This window comes from Schistocerca serialis, chromosome 8 (assembly GCF_023864345.2).
Source record: "Schistocerca serialis cubense isolate TAMUIC-IGC-003099 chromosome 8, iqSchSeri2.2, whole genome shotgun sequence".
NCBI classification, from domain to species: Eukaryota; Metazoa; Arthropoda; class Insecta; order Orthoptera; family Acrididae; genus Schistocerca; species Schistocerca serialis.
Genome location: NC_064645.1, coordinates 51,686,249 through 51,705,950, shown reverse-complemented (window position 1 = coordinate 51,705,950; position 19,702 = coordinate 51,686,249). Strand labels below are relative to the sequence as shown.

Sequence of the window (19,702 nt, the reverse complement as noted above, 5' to 3'; positions counted from 1 at the left end):
AAGTACTGAGGAGTGGACATGGGCATTTGTAATTATCTGACGCTGTAGGTACAGTGGCAGCGTGTACCAGACGAACACTACGTTAGGCGCAATACAGCTTCAAAAAAAAAAAAAAAAAAAAAAAAAAAAAAAAAAAAAAAAAAAAAAAAAAAAAAAAAAAAAAAATGGTTCAAATGGCTCTGAGCACTATGGGACAACTGCTGAGGTCATTAGTCCCCTAGAACTTAGAACTAGTTAAACCTAACTAACCTAAGGGCATCACAAACATCCATGCCCGAGGCAGGATTCGAACCTGCGACCGCAGCGGTCTTGCGGCTCCAGACTGCAGCGCCTTTAACTGCACGGCCACTTCGGCTGGCAATACAGCTTCAATGTATTTAGTTTTAACATTATGATCTCAGAGACAGCATAGGGGCACACAACTGGTGGGACTTGTCAGATTTTTATGTCTTAGCAACTAAGCAGACCTAAATTTTGAATGCATCAAGATAACTGTAACACAGGCATGTAACATTTGTTATATTGATTTTATGTATTGTACACACTTAAACATTACGAATGGTGGTAATTCAGAAGTTTATTGCTCCGCTGTAATCTCTAAATACAAAATGTTTGAAAATTTTATGTTTTGTTAGCAACATACTTTCTGATACAGGCAGTAGTTTGAAAACGTACAGGAAGTTCGAAACTAGTCACTAAGTTATTTGCAACTCTGACAAACCTTAATAATTACCTATTTTTGTCTAATTTCCTAGTGAAAAACGTTTCACACACATGGAACCTGAATTTTATTTGTAGAATCTTCACTTAATATCGGTTCTTGAAAAACAGACTTGTTTGATAACTACAACAGTCGGCTAATTTAGGTTTTTCGGTATTTCAGTGATGTCCTGTGAGTAACAAACCTGTGATCATTTGTGCCGTGTTTTTGCCAGCCTCTATAGGTTTGTTTATACCTATATTGTGCAGTGGTGACTGTTTCGTCAGGTGCTTTTTCATAGAAAGTATGTAGGGTGGAGTGTCCCATCGTGAAGTGCTTTAGTTCTACGATAATAATGGAAGCTGAATAAAAATTAGAATTCTGTCATTGTTGGAACTTTAACCCGGGTCTCTTTGCTTACTGGGCAGGAATGCTGACCATTACACCTCCGCAACACTATGGTGACCATTGCTGCATTCACTACTCAGGTCCAATGCCGTCCAACAAAAACTTCATATCTTCAGTTTATTTTCCCCTAAATCGTCACTATTGCCAGGGCTCTCCGGCATTGGAATAGCACCCCATCATTGGGCATAATAGGGAAATCCTCTACCTCAGCTTATATCATTTATGATAGAGGTGAGACCCATATGGAAAATTTAATTGTGTGTTCTAGTTGTTTTGCAGCTATTCTTCTGAAAGTGAGCAACAGTTCCTCTAGAGGCTCTTGCCCAGAGCTAAATTTTTTTACGTGTCAGAGACACTTCTCACCTGACAACTGATCTGTGTAATTCACTACATAGAATGATTCAAATGGCTCTGAGCACTATGGGACTTAACTTCTGAGGTCATCAGTCCCCTAGAACTTAGAACTACTTAAACCTAACTAATCTAAGGATATCACACACACCCATGCCCGAGGCAGGATTCGAACCTGCGACCGTAGCAGTCGCACAGTTCCAAACTGTAGCACCTAGAACCGCTCAGCCACCCCTGCCAGCACATGAAGTGGACTCACAGGTGCTGTTACAGAGTGTAGCCTGACAAGATGGTATACAGACACTGTACGATTAGCTGTTGCCATGCAATGATGCCTGTGGCAGCCCTATTATAACAATGACTAAATTACTTGTCAGCATGTTTCTGCAGCAACTTTCACTGTAGTGTATTTCAACACCGACACCAACTTACCTCTCCAGCAGTGGTGATAAATCGAAAGTGATCTCAAAGAGATTAGGTAAGAATGGCGACGGCAGTGGATCTGGTGAGAGCGGCAGCCGCTCTTGCCACCGGGTCTGCTCGCGGCTGTGGTGCCGTCTGGTTGCTAGCTCACTGGAGAAGTGGGCGGGGTCGCAGCGGGACAGCTGGGGCAGCTGCTGGTCGTCAACCAGGTGGCTTGGGGTGTGCTCCACGGGGCCACTTTCTGGCGGGCTGTCCACTTCCGGCACCAGCTGCTCCGGGAGGTCAGCTTCCTGTGACCTGCCAGCCACGGCCTGCAGCCTTACCCGCGGGGAACCCCCGGCGGCAGGCCCTGCCACTGCCGCGCGCTGGCGCGCATGCGCAGTGTCCCGTTGTGCCACGCCCACTGTGGCGACATCGCGCCTTGAGCGACGCCCCACCAGCGGCACTTCCTGTGAATCAGACGTCTGTCCTGTTTCGTCCTCCGGCGACACAGGAGTCGCAGACGATTCTGACTGACTTTGTTCAGCAATTAAACTATTTAACGAAATCCGCAGTCTCTTCCTGGATGTGTGGCGTTTGTAACGCCTCTTTCCCATCTTCTTGGAGCAATACATTTCTGTGTAGCTCCTGCCAATAGAAATAAAGTGATTAAAATTCATCGTAATATAATGATTATGACCTACGTTTTAGACGTCTTATGCAAAACTGGTCTCCTTTCAGAATTTAATGATTACTTCTGCTCCCTTCTGCTAAACCACCGCATTGCCATCTTTCTTCAGTTACGTTTTATCTGTATCCCCGTGTTCATCTAAGTTAACTTGAAAACAAGCATTTTACACACATGGGAACATATCAGTAGGTTAGTGTGTTTACTAGAGCAGCAGTAACACCGTTTCACTCTTCAATCTGACATTTCACATTTTCTGAGTAATATGAGCTAGCTGAAGAAATAGAATATACCGAAAAACGTAAGATTAGATACATTTAGGAAGCCACCATAACCTCCACTGTCTAGGCGTGCCGCCTAAGGTGAGCATAGTTAACATCTCGTAACAAAGTTATTTTCCTGTGATACCCAGCCTCAGGTCACAAATAGTATCATCACAGGCAGGGCCGGCGCAAGGCACGTGCGAAACGTGCGGCCGCACGGGGCGGCACTCTCCGAGGGGCGCCAAATCTACCGCCCTTTTTTTTTTGAAGGACAAACTCAACATTCGTGCCCAAGAGGGGATTCGAAACCAAACCTCCGAGGGAGCGGCTTCGGGAACTGTGGCATGGACAAGGGGAGGGAGGAGTACTAATTTCTTCCTCGGCACTGTGGCAGCACCGTCGTGTTTACGCCGGAGGAACGGGGGGGGAAGCAGTCTGGCGTACACGCCAGTATTCTCGTGAGTGGAGCGCTGCCAGCCTGCGCCGTGCGTTTACTCACAAATAATTTTGCAGAAGACGAAATCTAATTTGGAAATTCGAATGCAATGTTCGATACTGCGGTTACATGTTAAGCCTGAAGCAATTTTGTTCAGCCCTTCAAAGGCAGTTTCCGAGTGCTTTGTTCTTCCTGCATTATGGAAAAAAATGGTCGAACGTTATTACAATCAAACATGTCCAACACCTACAATGCCTAGAAGTATTCCGAATGGGTAAATACGCTGCGAGTAATTACAAGGGCTAAAGACATTGCTAATAAACCTGGCATAAGTAGGGTTTCGACGTATTTTTGAAAATTTTTTGCTATCCATTTCTGAGTGATAGTCGGACGTTTTGGTTTTTGAGCCATGAGATACCTGTCTCCACCTGCACGAACAACAATTAAACTCTGACCGGTGCTTTTGTTTGACAATACTACTTGCACACTATCACTTTGCAAACATTTATTTACTGTATAATGCGTGTGAATCCATGTTTCATCTTAGTAAACTACTGGTCGCTTTGATTCTGATGAAAACCTGAGAAAGTAAGGTCTTTTAGCAACAATGCCCTCTCGTCCGCACGAAACAAAACATTAATTTTGACTCCTATAACGAAAATCCATAGACAGAACACTACTTATAAGGGTTTCCTTGCTAGCTTTGAAGCTCATTTCTGTTTGACAAAAGTTGTGCAATTTTTTTTGCAAAGTTCGTAATGCCATAAAATTGCTGCCTGATAATATATTTATCCATATCATCGGTCACATACTTATAGTGAACTACTTCTTCTTCTTCTTCTTCTTCTTCTTCTTCTTCTTGGGCGTTAGTTTACCTGTAGCCTCGCTGTACAATGTCACGTGACCTAGTTCCTGGCACTGCCGCGTCACCACTTCGCCTTTCCAGGCAATAGGTATTGTTGCGTTCTCTACAACGGAATTCGTTTCGGTAGTTGGCCGAGGGAGTCAAGCTTGGTCAGAAGCACTTTCAATGCGTTTCGTAAGAACAGAAGAATTGGTGCGTCCGAATTTCTTCCAACTTGGGATGTAATAGGTGCTTTTTATATAACGTACAATTAGTATTGCGCATGCACGTTACTCGTAAGTTAGAATTTTTCTCCTTCAAGATTGATGAATAGGAAAATCTATTTTTCTTATGATCTGTTACTTCAAAAATTGTCAAGTCGGCAAATAAACACGCGTCGTTCCAGTAGTGAAGTGATACGGCGATGGCTAGTTTGTTACCCCTTACTCCATAATCAGACACGAAAGAAGTAACACAGAAATTAGGACAGATGTCTAGTGTCAATCGCAGTGCAGTGAGTTAATATATTTCGATTAGCATTAGCACTCGTCGATGCCCGGGTGTGTATTTATTCCATTATTATGTTATTCCATCTCATTCTTCCTCACTTCATTGTCTTCCGCCCCACTGACAGTTTCACCTGCGTCTGTAGTGAAATTCGGCCTGAAATTCAATTTCAGGTGGCTCAATTCTTATGACTTCATCTCCTGAACAGTATATCCTACAGTAATATAATTTTCCGTTTCCGTGCAGTGGAATATCAGGAAACTGTCCGCGAAGTGTGTTACAAATAAAGTTAATACACTGACAACAGTGACGTAATCGTTCTTTACAGGCTGGATCGAAACATGTCCGACGGTAGAAAAGGACTGTCTGGCAGTGAATATAAAAGACGGGCGCTGAAGGAAGATAACGATAAGAAGCCAAAGAGAGATCGACCTAGCAGCGGCGAGGGTGGAAAAATATATCCTGGAAGTACAGAAGCTAGTGGAGCTACTGCAGCTACAGTACTGCGACCACCGCATACAGTAGCAATGCTGAGGGTGGGCCACCCCCAACATGCTCAACAGCCCCCGTCTGGACTCAAGACCTGATTTGTGTCGAAAGCTCCGAGATTGGAACATCAGGCAGAACTGAAATTAGGCGACCCGATTGGGAAAATACCGGAGGAACTTCAGCCGAAGTACTCACCACCGGGGAAGGGACTGAAGGGGAGCCTAAACTGGAAGACACAATTGACTCAGATCCCGGAAGATGGCCGGAAATTATTAGCGACTGCATTCGAACGACTTTGGTCATGCGAGGTCCTCCCGAGCCCATTAAGGAAGCCGAAGAGTGTCCTAAAAACGCGGACAACCGGCGTTTCAGCCCTGTGCACTACAGCTATTCTTTGAAGAATTTAGAAGAAGCAGATAGACATTGGTTGGTGTACTCAAAGAGCAAGGATGCTCTGTTCTGCTTTTGTTGCAAAATTTTTTCGTCGTCTACAGTAAAAACTGCAAAGAACGGTAGAAGCGACTGGCGGCACCTTGCTTCGTATCTCCAAAGTTATGGAAAGCCTACCGAGCACTTGAATTCACATAAAAAGTGGATCGTGTTTTCAGAGGGACTGAAAAAGCCACGAACTGTCGACGCCCATCATCAAAGGCTTCTGAATACTGAAACCGAACGTTTGAAAAATGTTCTTGAGCACACTGACAACGGAAACTTCTTGAAACATTGAATTATTCGGAAAGTTCGACACTGTGATGGAGCACCTGCACAGTCAAAGCAAGGTGAGAAGAAGGGTCATTATCTTGGAAAAGGAACACAGAATGAAATAATTCACCTTATTGGATCATCTGTAACGCATTGACGCAGGTAGTACTCAAGTTCTTGGAAGATAAAAAATCCTGTTGTGTAATATGAGAGGACAAGGATACCACAATGGAGCAAACATGGAAGGAAAGAAGTCTGGTCTCCCTCCAGAAAAAAATTTCAGATATGAACAAGAGAGCATTTTATGTACCATGTAGCAGCCTCTCATGGAATGTTGTTGTAAACGATGCCGCTATGTCGTCTAAATATGCTGTTTCCATGTTTTTGACAGTGAAAAGCTTGTGTGACTTCTCGTCCTCCGTTCGACGTTGGGATGCCTTTAAGTATCTGCCTAACCTGTCGCTGAAGCCACTGAGCGATACTAGGTGGCAAAGTCGCATCGATGCACTTACTGCCCTGAGGTTTCAAATTAGAGGCCTTTATGATGCACTGGTTCAGGTATCAGAAGAATTCTATGGCGTGACCGCTCACGAAGCAACGTCACTTGCGAATCAAATAAAAAATTACACCTTTCTCACTTCTCTGGTAATCTAGTACGGCGTTCTGCTTCACATCAGTGTAATCAGTAAAACCCTCCAGGCCATTGACAAATGTTTCTGAGGCCGTGCAGATCCTTGAAAAAACTAAAGCACATTTTGAGACCTGCAGAACAGAAGAAAAGTGTCTTTCTTGACGGATTCCAAAGAATTGGCTACAGAATTAGAGCTAGAAGATCTAACGTTACCACGGATAAGTGTTTCCCGGCGACGAAATAAGATGCCAATACACTTTACCTATGAAGGAAGGTATGAGACCATATATGACCCAACAAAACGTTACAAGACTGAATTCTAGTATCATCTTTTAGATATAGTAACCACATCTTTGGATGAGAGAGTCAATCAACTGAAATCTCATTGTGATTATTTTGATTTTCTCTACGACATCGGCGAGCTGAAGGCTGCACCTCCTGACAGCCTGGACACGAAGTGTGGAAACCTCGCAGCGATTTTGCAAGATCATAAGTCAAGCGACATTGATGCACTGGAGTTGAGGGAAGAACTAAAAGTGCTTTCAACATTGTTGAAACTTGGAATAATGTCCAAAAGAGATTATCAAGTTTATAGGAAGACAATTTTTGCCGAAATGTTTACATTGCTCTGAGAATTCTAACACTCCCAGTGACAGTTGCTTGTGGAGAGAGGAGTTTCTCAAAACTAATTGATAAAGACATATCTCCGATCAACGACGAGCCAAACTCGTTTGAATGATCTTGCAACAATATCGATTGAGCGCGAGCTTGCAGAAGACATAAATTACACAGATCGTGAGAGAGCTTGCACAAGCAAAAGCCAGGAAGGTTCGATATGTCTAGTAGTTTTTTTTTTTTTAATTTTTGTATTATGGTCAGTGTCTTGGTTATTTACTGTGTTTCTTATTTTGTTCAACATTAAATACTTATTTTAAGTATTACTGTTCAAATCAAATTATCGTTAAATTCTAAATATTTTTTCTCCGTTGAATACATTATCTGTTCACAACCATTGAAAAATGTTTATTTACGTTAACTGTAACTTCCTGCCGCGCGGGATTAGCCGAGCGGTCTACGGCGCTGGACTCTACGGCTGGTCCCGGCGGAGGTTAGAGTCCTCCCTCAGGCGTGCGCGCGTGTCCTTAGGATAATTTAGGTTAAGTAGTGTATAAGCTTAGGGACTGATGACCTTAGCAGTTAAGTCCCATAAGATTTCACACATTTGCACATTTCTGTTAATTCACAAGGCTTATTAAAATTAGCTAGATTTCTTCAATCAGGTTTGACTCCATTTTTGAGCTGGTGCCCAGCGACTGTTTTGTACAAATCTGTAGAGGATGTCACCAATTACCCGCAATTTTTGTGTTTATTTCCCAGATCTATGTAGATTTCGGGGACAGTGTGGCTGTTCTCAATGCTTTGAGTTATGTGTACATCTATACCGTCACGCTGAACGCAACTGTCAACATGACTAGATGTAAGCACATATTACAAGCTTTGAGACTGGCCACTCAGTGGCCGAAACATAGGTAGATCGGAAAAGTAAAAAAAATTGCTATTGATTGCTGACATTTCCTACAGATTTATTTAAATAAAATTCCACAAACGTGTTGTAAATAAAAAACGGAGCGGCACTTGGGCTTGCGCCGGCCGTGATCACAGGTTTTGACTTCTTTAAAACCAGGTGTTCTGCATCTCACAGTTAACTGAACAAGCCAGGAGACTTATCTGATGACTTACCAAAATGTGCAAAACTAGTAAGTGATCGCATTCGTAGTAGTATTTGTTATCTCAGGATCGGAAGAACAGTGAAAGAATTTCGGCTGGAAGTTACTTCAAAGAATTTTAGATGCCAGATACTCGCCACAAATATCAATTATTTCTCGAGAGAAAACTCGACATTTGCGAAACGAAATGGGAGTAATAAGAAAACTATTATCAGAGGTCTACTGTATCTTAGCTTTACACTTGTTACGTTTAACATTGAATAAATTGAAAATACAACTCTGGATAGTAATAGAAGTGCAAGAGGAAGAACAGCATGGTAGAAAGCCTCTTGTTTCAGATATTTTTCTACAGCTGAGAAGTTTATTAAATTTAGTTTTGGAGCATGGCAAGCTGCGATAGTGAAGCAGGAGCAAAATGCTGAGGAAAAGCAAACTAATTGTCCAAAGTATCTCGAACAACGGAGTAGCAGACCCGCAGTAAACAATCCCTCAAATATTTGTGCTGTATGTGAATAAGGATGCCGACAGTTTCACAACTACAGAAAACATCACGAGTGTTAAATTTATTGATCTGCACAATGTTAGTATGTGTCTCCTACTTAAACTTTTACTCAAAGTAATTACACCATTTCAAAAGAAATCAAGTCCAAAGTCTTACTAGTTTAGGGTACCTGGGTTTGCACTAATGACCGTGCCGTTTCCTTCATACAAAAGGTGTAGTGTTCAGAAAGTTAAGGGGCGTCAAACACGCACATATTCAACATTTAAATGATTTACTTCTGTTTATGTATGTTTTGCGTTGTTTGATGATTCCTGAAATGCAAGAAGGAAGTTGTTTTGAACATGGCTTTCAGGTGTCTTGACCTAGTAATGGCCCTGCCAGGATACGGGAAAGTAGACATTACTTCTAAACTGGCGGCCAAGAACTGACCTTTGCAAGAAGCACCTACTGGTTCCTATGTAGGCTGCATGTTCCTGAAGGAGGCTTTAGCTAAGGAACAGACTATCAGACCATATTGCTCTGTATCCTCCAAATTCTTTCATAAACTTAAATGGCGGAATATGTTTAGAACATTTGCTTCTTGTTTTTTGAGGTTACACCTGCTACGTCCAGAAACAACAACCAGATGTCCTTAACATATTGGAGTTTATCGTTTACTGGTTTTACTTCAGTGACAGCGTTTTAAGTCACTGTATGTTCAATGTTGTCATCCCCATTTCCTCTACGCATCTCTTGTCAGTTCATTTACTTCGTGAAGGATGGTGCCAACAATATCTCTGCTTGTATACCATCTGGGAGAGAAGCAGAATTGGCAGATAGTATGGAGGAGGAGGAAGAAATTATACTAGTACACCACATACCTTTCCCTACACTACTGTGGCTTGCATGCAACTTTCTGATAACGGTCTGTAGCTTGGCTGTTATCTGTGTTTTAGGTTGGCCTTACTCGTCCATCGCCACAATGACGGAGCAGACTAAACAACACATTTCATTGCCAATAGATATTTTATTTATGAATTACTTTTGAGTTCAGTCTTATGGCCATTAGGATTCTTTCACAACTGAACAGCCATCTCAGCAAGATTAGAGTAGCTTTAGCTGTTCGTATGAAATCTGCACAATCTGAGCTTTTTTTTGTAACTGTGGGTAAGTACATTTAAACTTAGCGCACGCTCAAGACGTTTCGTGAAGTGTTGTGTACAACAATTTCGCTCAATTGCATCTCCAACTCTCACCTGATGTGTCCGACAGTTCTTACAGAATAAGCCCATATACACTGCATGTTAAATTGTCACACCAGGATCCAACGATCGTTGTCCCTTGTGAGACAATGTACCAATGGTACAGCGGTGTGTTGATAATCAGAAATACGACGTGTTTCTCATTACAGCTATTTCAGGTACCGTACTTGTGAAAATGCTAATTGCGACAGTTAAATTTTTCCTCTTTTCTCCCGCTTCATTTATTCTGGGCGTATATCTATGAAGATATAGATTAGAAAGTTTTGCTCTACAGTATGAAATTTTAGTTCATTTTTACTGTTACATGAATCTCGTCATATCAGACTATGTAAAATTTCAATGTTGATCTTTGTAACATTTCTCGTAAATGCGCTGGGTAAAACTAAATGTAATCAGCAAAGCTTGTAACGGATATTAACTGTGATGTAATTGTGATATAGATAGTAGCAGGCTAACAGCGCAGCTGCGTGGCATGTTAGCTTTCATGTTATTTGTCATTCTGGACACACAATTTTATGGCCACTTCTTATATTTCGGCCACGGTTAAAACTATTTTTCGACGTGAACGTTACGAAAGAAAAGGTTAGACTGAATACTGCGAGATTCTGGAGTACTATAAATAGCTGCGACAATGTACGCGAATAGACATTGTTGTCAGCACAAAACTGCTTGCGTAAACTAATTCACTTCAAGTTTTTATTATGTTTTGAAAGCAGCGAACTGCCGTGCACTTTAAAACATTAAACGCCGCCTTGGAAATATTTCAACTTTATTGTGTGTGATACTGTTTTTGACAGGACTAGGAAACGTGATTGAGGTACTCATGCTAAATGCAGATGGACTATCTTCACGACCGACGAGATAAAGTGAATTTTATACTGTTTTAAAACAATGTACGGGACATTGCCATCGAAACGTGTTTAAGGGACGTTGTAATCTCTCACAGGCAAACTGATCTACACAACTATGCTCGACCAGATTGTGACAATGAATGCCAAGGAACTTTAGTCACTGATGACAGTGCCACTAAAACAGAGATACTAAACACGGTTTTCCGAAACTCCTTCACCAAATGAAAATATTCCTGAATCCCAATCAAGAACAAATGCCAAGATGAGAAACAGAAGTAGATATCCTCGATGTAACACAGCAGCTAAAATCACTTAATAAAAGCAAGGCCTTCGGTCCAGATTGTATACTAGTCAGGTTCCTCTCTGAGTATACCGATACAATAGCTCCACATTTAGAAGTTACGTAAATACAACCGATCGCTCACAGAAAGATACGTACCTAAAGACTGGGAAATTGCTCAAGTCACACCAATACCCAAAAAGGGAAGTAGCAATAATCTGTTGAATTACAGGTCCATATCACTAACGTCGACTTTCAGTAGGGTTTTGGAAAATATACTGTATTCGAACATTATGAAGTACCTCGAAGAAAACTATTTGTTGACACAGTCAGCACGGATTCAGAAAATATAGTTCTTGTGAAACAACTAGCTCTATACTCCTGAAGTAATAATTGCTATCGACAGGAGATATCTGACTCCATAGTTTTAGATTTCCAGAAGGCTTTCGACAGTTCCTCACAAGCGTCTTCTTACCAAACTGCGTGCCTATGGAATATCGCCTCAGTTGTGCGACTGGATTCATTTCCAGCCAGAAAGGTCACCGTTCGCAGTAATAAACGGAAAGTCATCGAATAAAACAGAAGTAATATCCGGCGTTCCCCAAGGAAGTGTTATAGGCTCTCTATCGCTCCTTAACTATATTAACGACACAGGAGACAATCTGAGTTGCCGTCTTAGATAATTTGCAGATGATGCTGTCATTTACAGTCTTTTAAAACGACTTGCAAAATGGTTTAGATAAGGTGCGGTGCGAAAAGAGGCAATTGACCCTGAATAAGGAAAAGTGTGAAGTTATTCACATGAGTACTAAAAGATATCAGCTAAATTTCGATTACCGCGATAAGTCACAAATCTGAAGGCTGTAAATTCAGCAAATACTTAGGGATTACAATTACAAACAACCTAAATTGGAACGATTACATAGATAATATTGTGGGTAGAGCAAATCGAAGACTGCGATTCATTGGCAGAACACTTAGAAGGTGCAACAGGTCTACTAGACTGCTTACACTACGCTTGTCCGCCCTATTCTGGAGTACTGCTGTGCGGTGTGGGATCCGCATCAGGTGAGACTGACTGATGACATCGAAAAAGTACAAACAAGGGCAGCTCGTTTTGTATTATTGGAAAATAGGGGAGATAGTGTCACAGACATGATACGTGAATTGGAGTGGCAATCAATAAAACAAAAGCGTTTTTCGTTGCCGCAGGATCTTCTCATTAAATTTCAATCACCAGTTTTCCGATTGCGAAAACCTTCTGTTGGCACCCACCTACATAGGGGTTCGCATAGAAAAATTTAAAGAGCTCGTCTTTCCCGCGTGCCGTTCGAGAGTGAAACGGTAGAGAGACAGCATGAAGGTGGTTCATTGAACCCTCTTAAAGACACTATTGTGCCTTGCAGAGTAAAGTAGATCTAGGATGATGTTTTCCTGAGGAGAATCATACACAGAGCACGTATCCATGGCAATTGCACAACTTGTGGAGCTACAATAATTACGCCACCAGCACCATTGAGCCGCCAAATACGCCACAACACGCAAACTACGGACAGGTGAGCTGCAACGGAAAACACTATCGCTTCGAAAGGAAAAACATTTTAAACAGCTCCAAATTTAATTTTTTTCTTGCTTTGCGACTTTAGTATCTGCTTTCCCTAAAATGTTTTTGCAGAGGTCTTTTTTAAAGATGGTGATTTATCATATATATAGTTGGTCAGCTGTCAAAAGTTCCCACAAATAGCGTACCTTTGACCAGTAGCGAACAAACACGCCTGTTATGATTGATATATCTCGCGCAAGTTAAGGGTCTGCCATTAAATTCCGACTGACTACCAATCATAACAGGCGTGTATGTTCACTACTGGTGAAAGGTACGCTATTTGTGGGAACTTTTAATTTGATAGCTGACCAACTATGGAAACATTACATTCAGTACAACTTATTATGGAACACATGACTAAGTGCGAATTTATTTGGCTTTTCATTTATGATTGAAGATAATTATAGCCTGCTCCAGTAACATTTACAAATTTAATGGGATTTTTGTGTGTATTCTTTTGGAGTTTATTAGCAAACTGACATTGTTACTGTCGTTAAATTTGTAAACAAGTTATTTTGAATTTAAATAATGTAAATTCAGTGTCAAAATTACGCACAGTAAATCTCTTCGAACGGTGTCCTCCATACAGTGTTCGTCGAGAGTTGAAGAGAAAGTGGAGTTGTGCACTGATCCGTCTCCCAGTGGTGACAAACTTCCATCCCGCGGTAAAGCCTAACGGTATCTCGCCGACACATCAGTTGCCTACTACGTAATGGTATAAAACACCGTTAGTAGTTCTGCACGTTGAATTTGTATCCTCAGTTTGAAATACTCAGATTATTCTCAAAGTAGAAGCAACTCGTAGGAGTTAACATAGAAACCGATACAATGCGAGAAAATTCGGTCACCAGAAGTCTTGCCCAGGGTCAAAAAGAATGATGGGGCGGTAGCAAAGTTGGGAACAGTCAGCTGCTCTGCTAATGGAATCACTACTTCCTTGCGATGGAGAAGGCGGGACAGATCAGCACAGGTTACGAAAAATATTACAGGGAGACTATAGAAACAATTTTATGTACCCCTTCGCACAAGAAGAAATTGGGCAAATGACTAAGACAAAGAAAAAATATCCAGGGCCATATCGGATCCCTGCCGAGCTAATACGGGCCCTATGTGACGAATTAATTATTTGTGTGAATTGTAAGACGAGTCAGTTTTGCAAGGAAGGGTCCCTGAACCGTGAAAGAGCGAGATGATCCAATGGCGCCCAAATTCTGCCGACCACTCTGTCTTGGCGGTGTTGGCAAGGTATTTGAAAAACTATAATACAAGATTGTAGACCTCTACACCGGATGAGCGCTCACCATTATGGGTGTAGAAGAGGCAAGTCAACTGAAGAACCAATTAATAAGGCTATTTCGCAAGCGACAGGTACTCATTCTACATACGCTCTAGCGATGGTCGATACTGCTGGCACACTGGATAACCAATGTTAGCCGTCTCTTTGGTAACAGGAAGTGAGTGTCCAGAAGCGCTGTACGACTTCCTGAGAAATCATTGCCAAGGGCGACATACTGTTTTGATACACCGAGGAAAGAAAGTAATGAAGACAGTAACAGAAGGCTGTCTGAGGGATCAGTGTGAGGTCCAGTTTTAGGATGTGGCGTTGGAGCCTATACTACACAATTGACTGTAGTAACGTAAACGGAAGGTAGCATTCGCAGATGACGTTCTGTACGTTGTATATGGTGACTTATAAAGAATTATAGAAGATCGATGTAATGCGGCGCCTCACGCATTTGAGGGATGCTCTTTAAGTGTTAAACTCACAAAGTAACTTAGCTGTTGCTGAAAGGGAACCTCGCAAGAAACCGTAAAATTAAATGATTTAGTGTTTAAGAGATGCACAGTAAGGAGATACCAAGGAGTTGTTCTGAACTAACGTCTTAACTTCGCACATCATATAGAGGAAGCGTGCAGAAAAGGTGCAAACCTGATTAATAAAATTGTAGCCACGGCAAAAAGGCAATTTCGGTTTCCCCAGAAAACAAGAGCATACCACCTACCTATACTAGGATCAGTCTTGCAGCACTGTACGAGCATTTGGGTTGACAGACTGCAGCTAGTGAAGTTTGTCTCACCAGTGAGAAGAGTTCACCAATGAGTGCTACGATTAACGGGCACTTACTGCGCTACGCTAAATGGTTCCTTGTTAGTAATTCTAGGAATATATCCAATGGACTTTGAAATTAGGAAAAGGGGAACCTTTTACCGGTTAAAGAAATGAAATCTAAAGTGAGGATGCATAGATTTGAGGCCAATACGAAAGAGTTCGCATATTACAACTGTAGCAAAAGAATGAGACTTCCGGCATAGGCAGAACATACGAATTTTTCCCCTAACATCGGGGAGAGACTAAAGATTGCTTAACGTGTCAAATTGTTTGATACATTACCTGACTTGGCCGTGGTCCTAATGCTACGAATCTATGCAAAAGCGAAAGAGATGAATAACTGCACCTGCAGCAGCGTTGGTACACGAGAATACACTATGAGACTGCACACACAGCGAAGACGCGCTGGCTAATGGCTGTCAGAGATAAGGATGGTGGATCCCAAAGCACCATTAAGGAGCGGGTCGACCTTGCTCAACTTTGACAATACTGCAGCCGCAGTATCCAGCAAGACCAACAGAAACTTCGAGGCATTCAAACACTTTAGCGTGCTGCCATTGAAGTGTTACATGCCGTTTGAGCAAACGACATTTCACGATCTTTGTGTATTACAAAAGATGATCGTGACAATATTATTAAATATGGAGTAAGTCGCGGAGCAGTGTGCGTAGGGGTGTGTTCGTACGTGCAGACATTAAAAACAAGGTGAGGCGACAGTCACCTGTTGTGGGCGGAGCCTTTTATGTTTTGGCGTCGCGGCTTGGCGGTGGCTTGACCATAAAAAGCAGCCACGCAGCCCAAAACTGAGAACGAAAGACAAGATGGTTTTGTGACAAATCGATATACGGTAATCTTTACTGTCTTGTTGGGCTATCGAGGCGTATTTAGTATGAATAATTATGCTCTAATTCAGGAGTCACCCTAAAGACCTGTACACCTATTCAAGGCAATAGGTGTTAGTAAAAGGAAAGTAGTTTACGTGCTTTTTCGTGATACGAGTAGAAGTTATCCTCTTTTGCTCCAGTAACAGCTGCAGAACGTGAAGGCAAGCGTTTCCTCGGCTACACACGGAATTTCAGAGGCAGTGATTAACAGGATAATCTAACAATGGAAAATCCAGAATGGAATGTAAAAATACCAGAGAAGGAAAGTGGCCACCCACCATATAGCGGAGATGCGGAGTCGCGATAGCTCAGACTGCAGACGTGTGCGCAACTTGCTTTTGTGTGAGTGTGTATATATTGGGGTGTGTGTGTGTGTGTGTGTGTGTGTGTGTGTGTGTGTGTGTGTGTGTGTGTGTGTGTGTGTGTGTTTTGCTGACAAAGGCCTTAATGGCCGAAAGCTATAATTGTGTGAATCTGTGTTGTGCCTATTGCGACACAGACAGATGGAGAGGGGACAACTGAGGTCGCCAACCACCAAATGAAATAGTCTTACGAGAATTTAAATTGTGTTTGTCCAACTGAGCATGCAAGTGTGGACTGGCAGACGTAACAGTGACGGGTGGAATTTCTTGTTAAACGTTGCTGCTAAAGGAATCCAGCAGACAAAGGCTGTTAAAGGTAATTAGGGTGGATTCACTAGCAGAAACTACCATCTACGCGTTAAAGGCACCAAAATAAACAGGACAAATTCTGCAGTGATAACAATACGAGGGTTGACTGAAAAGTAATGCCTCCACCCTCGTAACTGAACAGTTGGCAGCATTGGTATGCAGCAGGTACTGGCTTGTTCCGTAGCCTCTTCTCTACAGCCCCAGTTGGCGGGAAACCTTAGCATTGAACGGTTGTGTTTGATACAGTGTAAAGTATGGAACCCTGCGCAGACGGTCGGTCAATGCGATTTAAGCAACGTGCAGCCATTGCATTCTTGACAGCAGAAGGTGTTATGCCAAAGGAGATTCATCAGAATGGAAGCAGTTGGTGGTGATTGGGTTGATGTGATTACTGTGCGCCGTTGGGCGAGTAAGTTTAAAGATGGTGAGGCAGAAACATCTGACGTGCGTGACAGACTTAACTCCTGTGACAGCAACCACCGAGTTTCAGAAGCAAAATGCTGACAGATTGACTCTGGACGATCGTCGAATCACTCAGACAAATTGCAAGGACAATCGGCATTTCACAAGAAAGTGTGGGTCACATTATTGCTTTGCTTGGCTATTGGAAGATCTGTGAACGATGGGTGCCCCAGGTGCTGACTCCTGAAATGAAAGCGCACAGACTTGAAATTTGTGAGGAACTCCTCTCGCATTACGAGAACGAAGGTGACGCCTTTCTCCGTTGAATTGTGATAGACGAAACGTGGGTACACAATTACGACCCAGAGATGAAACGTCAGTCTATGGAATACCGACACGAAGACCCGCTCCAGAAAAAATTCAAGACGCAGCCCTCAGCTGGAAAAATCATGGTGACAGTGTTCTGGGACGCAGATGGTGTTATCCGTGTATTTCCTTGATTGTGGAACAACAAATTCAGAGAGTAACGTCACAACGTTGTTAACTCAAACGATGGCTAACAAGGGTCCGAAAGGAGAAGGTAAATGTATTCCTGCAGCATGACAATGCCAAACCACGCACTTCACGTGTCACCACAGCAGAACTTCAGAGAATCTCACCACCGTACGGCATCCTCCATACAGTCTAGATTTAGCACCGTCTGACTTCCATCTGTTCCCGATAATGAAAGACGATCTGCGGGGACATCGTTATGCTTCTGATGACATTGAGAGAACAGACTGGTTGCAGGCTTCAGAAAACTTTCATAGTTGGCAGCAAAGTATCTAATTGGCTGGTGATTATGTGGAAAAGTGAGTATTCGTAATTAAAGATCACATTCTAAGAATTATTTCTGCGTTTAATTTATTAAAATATTCCCATCCAAATCCAATTTACGAAGGTGGAGGCATTACTTTTCATTTAACCATCGTAGTATTAGTAGCTGGTTAACTGCTTAAGATTTTTTGTGTAATTTTGTGGTACAAGTAATTTTAAGACTACAATCACGAAACACACAGTACTAGTTTAATATTGAACAATATGCGAGACTGACAGATAGTAGGAGAAAATGGAAGGGAATGTAGTAGGTGAATATGGATTGTGGGTAAAATTTAAGAAGAAATCACCTAGTGGAATTTTGCATAGAACATAATCATAGCTAACACTTCGCTTGAGAATCATGAAAAGGCTGTATACGTGGAAGAGACCTAGAGACACCGGAAGGTTTCAGATTGGTTATATAATACATTTAGGAAATAGATTTTAAATTTTAAGACATTTTCATGAGCAGATATGGACTGAACAACATTTTCATTGTGAATTGCAGACAAACTGAAGAAAGTGCGAAAGGCGGGAATTTAAGGAGATGGAACTTCGATAAACAAAGAAGTCAGGTTGTACAGAGTTTCCGAGGGAGCATTAGGGAACAAAAAGCAAGAAAAAGGAAAAGAATGCAGTAGAAGAAGAATGGGAAGCTTTGAGAGGCGAAATATTGAAGGCTGTAATGAATCACGTGAGTAAAAAGACGAGGGCTAGTAGAAATTCCTGGGTAACAAGATATTTAATCGATGAAAGGAGAAAATATAAAAATGCAGTAAATGAAGCAGGCGAAAAGGAATACAAACGTCTCAAAACAGAACGACAGAAGTGCAAAACGTTGAAGCAGGAATGGCTAGAGGACAAATTTAAGGATAAAGATGTATATATCACTAGGGGAAGACAGATGCCGCCTACAGGGAAATTAGAGAGACCTTTGGAGGAAAGAGAATCACCTGTATGAAATCAAGAGCTCATATGGAAAACCAGTCGCTAGCAAAGAAGGGAAAGCAGACGGAAGTATATGGAGGGTCCATACAAGGGCGATGTATTTGAGGATAGTATTAAGGAAATAGGACATAGATGAAGATGATATGGGAGATATGATACTGCTTGGAGAATTTGACAGAGCACTCAAAGACCCAAGTCAAAACAAAGCCCTGGGAGCAGACAACATTCCGTTAGAGCTACTGATGGCCTTGGGAGAGCCAGACATGGCGAAACTCTACCGTCTGGTTAGCAAGATGTATGAGACAGGCTAAATAGTACCAGCCTTCAGAAAGAATATAATAAATCCAAAGAAAGGAGGTGCTGAGTGTGTCAGAATTACCGAACTATCAATTTAATAAATCAGAGTTACGAAATAACACGAATTCTTTATAGACGAATGGAAAAACTGATAGAAGTCGACCTCGGGGAAGATCAGTTTGCATTCCGTAGAAATGTTTGAACACGTGAGGCAATACTGACCCTACGACTTTATCTTCTAAGATAAGGAAAGGCAAACCTACATTTATAGCATTTGCAGACTTAGAGAAAGCTTTTGACAATGTTGAGTGGAATACTCTTTCAGATACTGAAAGTGCCAGGGGTAAAAAACACAGAGCGAAAGGCTATTTGCAATTTGTACTGAAACCAGATGGCAGAGCAGAGGGGCATGGAAGGAAATGAGACCGTGTTGTTGCCTATTCCCGACATTATTCAGTCTTTATACTTAGCAAGCAACAAAGGAAACTAAAAGATTTAACGTCCGGAGAGAAGAAATAAAAACCTTTATGTTCGCTGATATTTTAGTTTTGTCAGACTTTGGACTCTAAATAACAGGATTGTGAATATCAGTTGAAGAGAATGGACAGTGTCTTGAGAGGGAGTAAGATTAACAACAAAAGCGAAACGAAGATAATGGAATGTAGTCTAATAAATCAGGTGATGCTGAGGGAATCAGGAAACGACACACTAAAAGTAGATGAGTCTTGCTATTTGGGCAGCAAAATAACTGGTGGTCGAAATAGGGAGGATATAAAATAGAGTACCAATGGAAAGTTTTTCTGAAGAGAAGAAATTTATTAACATTGCGTATAGGTTTAAGTGTCAGGAAGTCCTTTCTGAAAGTATTTGTATGGAGTGTAGCCATGTATGGAAGTGAAACATGGAC

The 19,702-nt window shown here is 41.8% G+C and overlaps 1 protein-coding gene across 1 annotated transcript in view; it reads right to left on the bottom strand.

Annotated features, from left to right (window-relative positions):
• LOC126416815 (serine/arginine repetitive matrix protein 1-like) overlaps positions 1-19,702 on the bottom strand; it is a 144,671-nt gene that overhangs the window by 51,006 nt on the left and 73,963 nt on the right. Inside the window, exon 4 of the mRNA XM_050084698.1 lies at positions 1,892-2,509. Coding sequence (XP_049940655.1) covers positions 1,892-2,509 — 618 coding nt within the window. The remainder of the gene's footprint in view (positions 1-1,891; positions 2,510-19,702) is intronic.